The sequence below is a fragment of the Mobula birostris genome, chromosome 29 (assembly GCF_030028105.1).
Source record: "Mobula birostris isolate sMobBir1 chromosome 29, sMobBir1.hap1, whole genome shotgun sequence".
Classification (NCBI taxonomy): domain Eukaryota; kingdom Metazoa; phylum Chordata; class Chondrichthyes; order Myliobatiformes; family Myliobatidae; genus Mobula; species Mobula birostris.
Window position 1 is genome coordinate 36580905 of NC_092398.1, and position 8439 is coordinate 36589343.

General features: G+C 50.3%; 1 protein-coding gene across 1 annotated transcript in view; it reads left to right on the forward strand.

Moving 5' to 3' along the window:
- The window catches only part of LOC140189944 (uncharacterized), a 53700-nt gene extending 46351 nt beyond the window's left edge, over positions 1–7349 (forward strand). Inside the window, exon 4 of the mRNA XM_072246316.1 lies at positions 5874–7349. Coding sequence (XP_072102417.1) covers positions 5874–7282 — 1409 coding nt within the window. The 3' untranslated portion in view covers positions 7283–7349. The remainder of the gene's footprint in view (positions 1–5873) is intronic.
- Positions 7350–8439: the final 1090 nt, after the last annotated feature.

The following is an 8439-nucleotide window of genomic DNA, read 5'->3' on the forward strand; positions in this document are numbered from 1 at the left end:
ACAATGCCGTTGTGTACACCCGCTGTCACATCTTTTTCTGTCCTAAGAGGCGCCGTTACTAGCTCTTTGATCTGATCGACAGTCAGACCGGTTGCTGATGGGGTGAGTGACTGGGTGTCTGCCGTGACCTTCGCCTGGGTTTTCCCCTCCCTTTTGGACACTGTCTCCCGCCATGCCCCGACAGGCCACAGCTGTAGCATATCAACACCTTCACTGTCTTATACCTGGCCCGGCAGTCCTTTGCAAGGTGCCCTGGCTGCTGGCAAGCAAAACAAACTCTCCGGGACATCACAGCAGCTGCATCCACTATTCCCACTTTCCAATTTCTCTTCCTTTTCTTTGGTCTATCTCACTGGCCCACAAAACTATTGCAGAGTAGTTGGACCCCACCATTATGCCTAAATCTAAAACTTGCTGGTGGGCTGAGCTCAGGCCTTCCTTCAGCATTTTTAGGAAGACTGGGTCGTCCCTCTCTGGATTATCCAAGCCTGAATACTCCTCATACACTCAGTATTTACGTTCTGCATAACCCATGGCCGTCTCGTCAGCTTTTTGAATCACTGCCATTATCGTTCCACAGTTACTCTCGCCTCCCCCCAGCGGCTGCCTTTAAAAGAGCGATATCTTTCCTCATTACTGGCGCTCCCAGTATTTGCCCAGGTACCATCCCGCACCCCCTGGGCCATCCTGTCCCACATAATCCTTGGGCACTTCACTTTTACCAACGCGTGTATATCTTTAGGGTGCATCTGGTGAATTTCAACCATTTCCTCGAGCTTGCGCCAGAATTCTGAATTCCCACAGGCGACTTTAAGTGAGGGCAACTCAGACAAGATGCTCTGTTTCTCCCCGGGGGTGAAGGGCTTATGAATAGTCGTAATCAAGGTCAAGGGCTGGCTCGGATCATCAAGGTTCTCGACCTGACATTGCCTGACCTCAATAGGTGCCATTCTGGTAGATCTATCTGGGTAACACCTCTCCCTGAGATATCCCCACACTAATTCCCACACTACACAAAATATCAAAAACAGGTAGCAGTTAAACAGAACATACTTAAAACTGCAGAGTATGTATTGCACAATTTGCCACTTTTGAGTACCCGAACTCGTGATGCCTGCTGTATTCCTTTGCATCACGCTTGTCAACGCATACACTAAAATGCAGCTCCCTGAATGAGTATACACGCCCCAACTCTGGCGTCTCAAATCATACCGTCGGGTACCACCTTTTGCAACTGGTGGTCCAAGTTAACCAAGTTAACACGTAAAGATTCCTTACGTACATAGACACACATGCACACGCACACACTACTTTTATATCTACGAGTTCAGCTCTCCGTGTTCGTGATACCTCGTGTTCCTGTGTCCCACCAACTGAACTGATCCAAGTGTGAGTGTTATTTTAGAAAAATACTCACCAACTTAGACTGCCAGGAACGCTGGCCACAATGATGGGTCATGAAGTATCCCATTTCTGACACCAAATGTTGTAGCGTGGATGAAATCACTGGAGAGACAGAGTCACTGGTAAATACAAAACAGCTTCTTTATTTGACACAAGGTACAGCAGGCATCGTACAGACGGAGGCATACCGAGGCACAGCGACAACTCGTGGATACCTCCTCTTATTTACCCCTCGATTGTGACCCCACTAAGGAGCACCAGGCCATTGTCTCCCACACCATCACCGACTTTATCCGCTCAGGGGATCTCCCATCCACTGCTACCAACCTTATAGTTCCCACACCCCGCACTTCCCGTTTCTGCCTCCTACCCAAGATCCACAAAGCTGCCTGTCCTGGCCGACCTATTGTCTCAGCTTGCTCCGGCCCCACCCAACTCGTTTCTGCAACGGCCTCTCATCATACAGACGGAGATGCTTTCGGTAGAAAGGTCTGCTAGCCCAACGTGGGCTCCATATTTATATGCTAAACACAAAAGGCAATCGCGACTTACAAAGTTATAGACGATGCTTCCTTTTGAAGCTACGTACAAAACATCACACCTTCTGACTTCATCCTTTCCTCCTGGTGCCAACATGTCTGGGTTAGTGCTGACAGCCTTTAGGAATGCAAGTTAAATCCACAATACATTTATTCGGTACTTTACGTGCTCACATAGATGACAATTCATATTTATAAATTGTAGATGAAACTAACTTTGAAACTACAGCATCTGGTGAAACTACGCCTGGTATTCACAGCTCTAAGGAAGTGCATTGTTATGAACTCAATCCACAGTACTTCGACAAACAGAAGACCGGAGGCCAAAGTCATTTAAGTGTAAATGAATCATCTGCCCAAACTCACTGTAACACTCCCTCCTGGTAAAACTCTAACAGATTGGTTAAACATGACCTACCACGCACAAAGCCATGTTGACCCTCCCTGTCTATCCAAATACTTGTAGATCCTGTCTCTTAGTACTCCTTCCAATAATTTACCTACTACCAACGTCAAATTTACCGGCCTATAATTTCCCGGATTACTTTTAGAGCCTTTTTTAAACAACGGAACAACATGAGCTATCCTCCAATCCTCCGGCACCTCACCCATAGATACCGACATTTTAAATATATCTGCCAGGGCCCCTGCAATTTCAACACTAGTCTTCTTCAAGATCTGAGGGAATACCCTGTCAGTTCCTGGGGATTTATCTACTCTGATTTGCCTCAAGATTGCAAGCACCTCCTCCTCTTCAATCTGTAAAGGTTCCATCACCTCACTACTTGTTTGCCTTATTTCCATTGACTTCATGCCAGTTTCCTTAGTAAATACAGACACAAAAAACCCATTTAAGATCGCCCCCATTTCTTTTGGTTCCATACTAGCTGACCACTCTGATCTTCAAGAGGACCGATTTTATCCCTTACTATCCATTTGCTCTTAATATACCTGTAGAAGCTCTTTGGATTATCCTTCACCTTGATTGCCAAAGCAACCTCATGTCTTCTTTTAGCCCTCCTGATTTCTTTCTTAACTATTCTTTTGCTCTTTTTAAACTCCTCAAGCACCTTATTTGCTCCCTGTTTCCTATACATGTCATACATTTCATCATCAAACAAACATTTCCATAAGATGTATTTCAGATACTGTACATATATATCATATAGTCATATTTGTCACAAATCTCCACATAATATTTATCTGAGGTATACACTTATAGAAAGGAGAGGAAAGAAAGAACAATCGAAAGAAAACTATGTACAAAGGAGGGAGTGATTTTTTTTTACAACATATTCATTGACCTGTGAGAATAAAATCAGGCCTATGAGGTGTTATGTAGTTAAACCATTTTTCCCAGTCTGAATCAAATTGTTCCAACTTATGATTAACAGATGCTGTTATCTTCACCATTTTGTAATTGTCCACTGTAATTTCCATCCATACATTTAAAGTTGGGCTCTCCTGTGATAACCATTTCCTGGTAAGCGTCTTTTTACCATCCACCAGCAGTACATTCATTAAATATTTAGCTCTTTTCAACCATTCTTGAGGTATAAACCCAAAATATATGGTCTTACTCTCTAAGGCTATTTCACATTTGAAGTTGTCTTGTAGGGCATTATGTATCCCACTCCAATAGTCTTTGATAACGGGGCATTCCCAGAAGATATGATAATGGTTTGCATTTTGATTTCCACAATTTCTCCAGCAAACAGGGAGGTTACTATCATAATGGGATTTCTGAGAGGGTGTAATAAAATATTTTATCAAGTTTTTCCACCCGAACTCCCTCCATTTCTGTGAACTGGTACACTTCCATTGATACCTCTATATTATTGTCCAGTCTTCCTCAGATATTATTATCCCTCCTTCCTTCCCCCATTTTGTTTTAATGTATGAAGTCGAATGTGTTTTAAGATTTGACAAACCCTTATACACGCTTGAAATGATTCTACTACTGTTGTCTGAATTATCTGCTTTTCTAAATAGCTCTATCAGACATGTACTTGCCTTGGTTACATTTTTAACCATCCTATTAACATACTGTCCCATCTGTAAATACCAGTAAAAGTCTTGTTTTTCTAATAAGTGTTTCTTCTTTGAGCATTTCAAAACTGAACAGTGTTCGGAGCAAGAGGCTGAGAGTGAAGGATGCTGCTTTCCTTTGCCAGTGTTTAACATAGATGTGCTCAATGGTTGGGAGGGCTTCACCCGTGATGGACGGGGCTGAATCCACTACCTTTTGTTGGATTTTCCATTCAAGGGCGTTGATGTTTCCATAGCAGGATGTGATGTAGCCAGTCAGCACACTCTCCACCACACACCTATCGAAGTTTGTCAACGTTTTCGATGTCATACCGAACCTCAACTGATTCCTAAGGAAGTTGAGTTGGTGTCCTGCTTTCTTTGCGATTGCAGTTACGTGCTGGGGTCAGGACAGGACCTCTGAAATAGTAACGCCCAGGAATTTCAAGTTACTGACCCTCTCAACCTCTGGTCCTCCGGTGATTACTGGTTTCCTCTCCTGAAGTCTACAATCAGTTCCTTGGTTTTGCTGGCGTTGAGTGAGAGGGTGTTGTTGTGACACCACTCAGCTCAGCTAGATTTTCAGGTTTTCTCCTGTCTGCTGATTCACTCCTTCACCTCAAGTGGACTCACCCACTCAAACCCAGCTTGATCTTGTCAAATTCCTCTCAAATCAGATCCAGCCTGACCTGTGGACCTGTCCTATCCTTTCCCATCACAATCTTAGAACTGACAGATTATTTCTGTTGGACTCACAATTTCCTGACTGTTGCACCCTCCTGAGTGGGGTCGCCCTGCTGAGAGGACATTCCTGGACATTCTCTTGGTGGCCACTTTTTGAGGCAGCTCCTGAATTGGAATCAGGTTGAATCTCACTGGCATATGCAGTAAGATTTGTTGTTTTGTGGCCACAGAACATTGTAATACGTAATCATAAAATCTCTAAGATTGTAATGGATATAAGCATGCCTAAACTAAACACGCAGTGAGGAGGGAAAATACTGAGGAAGAGTTTGTGGGTTCATTGTCCACTCAGAGGGGATGAAGCTGTTCCCGTGTCAAACTTTGAGTCTGTGCCCATGTTGCGGATGTCCCTAATAAAGGAGACGAGCAGTTTCTGAGATACTCAAACCAGCTCATCTGCCGCCAACTATCATTCCACAGTCAAAGTCACTTCGATCACATTTCTTCCCCATTCTGATGTTTAGTCTGAACAACTGAACCTCTTGACCAGGTCTGCATGCTTTTATGCATTGGTTGCTGCCACATGATTGGCTGATTAGATATTTGCATTAACGAGCAGGTTTACAGGTGGCCACTGAGTGAATTTCATAAACTTTAATCCATTGCATTCCATCACTCCCGGTGCCCCAGTTAAAATCTCCCACTCATACAACCCAAATATTCTTACAATGATGAGCAATTTCTCTACACTGTCTTGTCAACATCCTCTGCACCCTCTCCAATGCCAACACACCTTTTCTGAGATAAAGGCCCAGAACCCCGGTTGCAGTCCGAGCAGAGCTTTGTAAAACCTCCGCATTACGTCCTTGCTGGTCCTCTCCAGATGTATGCGAACACTGCATTCCCTACGTCCTACCCGTGTAGGAAGGAAGCACCCATCCTCGCTGCCCCGCACATCTGTCTCGCCCAAAGCTCTTGTATTCTGGGAAAGGGGTCCGTGTCAAGGGCTAGTTTTGGTGTAAGGGAGTGGTGTAGGTAGATCAAGATGTGTGTTCAGGGGGTCAAGAGCGGTGGGAGGGGGTTGTCTTCAACCACGACACAATCTGAATTATGTTTCACTTTTTTTTTCTCCACCCTACCTCCATCCCATCCCTTCCCTCCTAACTCTCCTCCCTCCCCTCTCCCCATATACCACCCCTCTTCCTCCTCTACCCCTAGGCGAGCCTGCGCCAGCCCCTCCCTCGCTGACCCACTGCCTCTCCCCCTGCCCCTCGCCTTTGCCCCAGGTGTGCCTTGGCCTGAGCGGAGGAGATCCACCGAGGGAGACGCCCACCCCAACACCCTCCCTCACCGACCCCGAGGAGGCAGAGCCCAGGAAGGGGCCGCGAGGCAACTCTCGCTCCCACCCCCGCCCCCACACTCGCCTCTGGAACCCTCCCTCTCAGGGGCAGCCTGCCCCTCCCTGTGGCTCCCTGAGCCCTCCCACCTCCCTCACTAGCGTGGTCTACAATGAAGATGGGGACGAGAAGGAGATGGAGACATGCCCACCCTCCCCCACCCCCTCTCCTCCTCGCTACCTTTGGGATTCCCACTCCTACCACTCCTCCCGTCCGTCCCCATCCCTCCGCTCTCGTGCCACCCCCTCCCTCGTCTCTTCCCAACCCTCCCCCTCCCTCGTCTCTACCCGAGCCGCACCCAGCCTCGTCTCCCGCCCTTCCTACTCCCTCGTCTCCAACCGCCCCACCCCCTCCCCCATCTCCCAGGCCCTCTCCCTCGCCTCGTCCATCCCCTCCCAATCCCTCATCTCCTCACCCTCCGTCTCCCCCTCTCCTTCATCCTCCCCTTCCCCCTGCCCCTCCATTGTCCAGCAGGATTCCCACCCTCCGACCTCTGAGGGCGAGGAGGAAGAGAGTGAGCAGGAAGGGGTAGGTGAGGAATACACTCCTCCACCCACCATCCACCTCGTCCCCAACCCTCGCCTCCATCGGGCTGTCCGTCCCCATGAGGGAGCCAGCCGGCTGCCCCTCCCCTCCCCCTCCTCCTCAGCCTCACCCCCATGCCCTGCCACTCTCCCCTTGGGATCCCACCCTCCCACCTCTGAGGGAGAGGACGGGGAGGAGTCATCCTCACCCCACCCTCACCCTCACCCTCAGCCTCATCATCTGGGTGAGGAAGCAGGTCGGCTCTGGGCCGGTGGTTGTGTCCAGCGGGTGCTCTCTCACTCTGAGGGGACACCTCCCCGCGGTCACCTCCCCGTCACCACCCCCCACTCCCCCCTGAGGGGTGGGGACAAACACGGGCCAGTGTACCGCCAGGGTCCCGTTGCCCACCGCCAGCTGGGGCCCCAACCCCGGGAACCAACTCCATCCTCTCCTCCACCTCCTTCCTGCCCCCCTCGTCCCCGCCCTTCTCTCAGGCCAAGGGCCCACGACCAGGAGCCGGGGGCGAGTGTCCCTTCCCACCGGGACATCCCACGGGGGCCTGTGGATGACGCCAGGAACTGGGGGTCTCGGTTCCGTCAGGGGAGGGGTGAACAAAAGCCCCCTCCCCCCCACAACACAAATCCGAGGCATTCGAGGCATGACAAGGAAGAGAGAGGGATCCTAGACATCCCCTCCTACCGCTGACTCCAGCAGCAGACTCTGACCTTCCGGGTGGACGAGATGCAGGGATCGAGCTCCTTAACAAAATAAAGCATCAACATTAACCGTCTGGTCTCTGGGTCGACACTGGGAGGGGAGGCGACGAGCCATGAGGGAGGGGTTTGAATGGGAGGGTGGGGAGTGTAGGGGTTACAGAGATAGGGAGGGGTTTTGAACAGGAGAGGGGAGTGTAGGGGTTACAGAGATAGGGAGGGGGTGAGGGAGGGGTTTAAACAGGAGGGTGGGGAGTGTAGGGGTTACAGAGATTGGGAGGGGGTGAGGGAGGGGTTTGAACAGGAGGGGGAGTGTAGGGGTTACAGAGATAGGGAGGGGGTGAGGGAGGGGTTTGAACAGGAGGGGGGAGTGTTGGGGTTACAGAGATAGGGAGGGGGTGAGGGAGGGGTTTGAACAGGAGGGGGCAGTGTTGGGGTTACAGAGATAGGGAGGGGGTGAGGGAGGGGTTTGAATGGAAGGGTGGGGAGTGTAGGGGTTACAGAGAGAGGGAGGGGGTGAGGGAGGGGTTTGAATGGAAGGGTGGGGAGTGTAGGGGTTACAGAGATAGGGAGGGGGTGAGGAAGGGGTTTGATCAGGAGGGGAGTGTAGGGGTTACAGAGATAGGGAGGGGGTGAGGGAGGGGTTTGAATGGAAGGGTGGGGAGTGTAGGGGTTACAGAGATAGGGAGGGGGTGAGGAAGGGGTTTGATCAGGAGGGGAGTGTAGGGGTTACAGAGATAGGGAGGGGGTGAAGGAGGGGTTTGAACAGGAGGGGGTAGTGTGGGGGTTACAGAGAGAGGGAGGGGGCGAGGGAGGGGTTTGAACAGGAGGGGAGTGTAGGGGTTACAGAGATAAGGAGGGGGTGAGGGAGGGGTTTGAACAGGAGGGTGGGGAGTGTAGGGGTTACAGAGATAGGGGGTGAGGGAGGGGATTGAACAGGAGGGGGAGTGTTGGGGTTACAGATGGGGGGGTGAGGGAGGGGTTTGAACAGGAGGGGCATGTAGGGGTTACAGAGATAGGGAGGGGTTTGAACAGGAGGGGGGAGTGTAGGGGTTACAGAGAGAGGGAGGGGGTGAGGGAGGGGTTTGAACAGGAGGGGGGAGTGTAGGGGTTACAGAGATAGGGAGGGGGTGAGGAAGGGGTTTGATC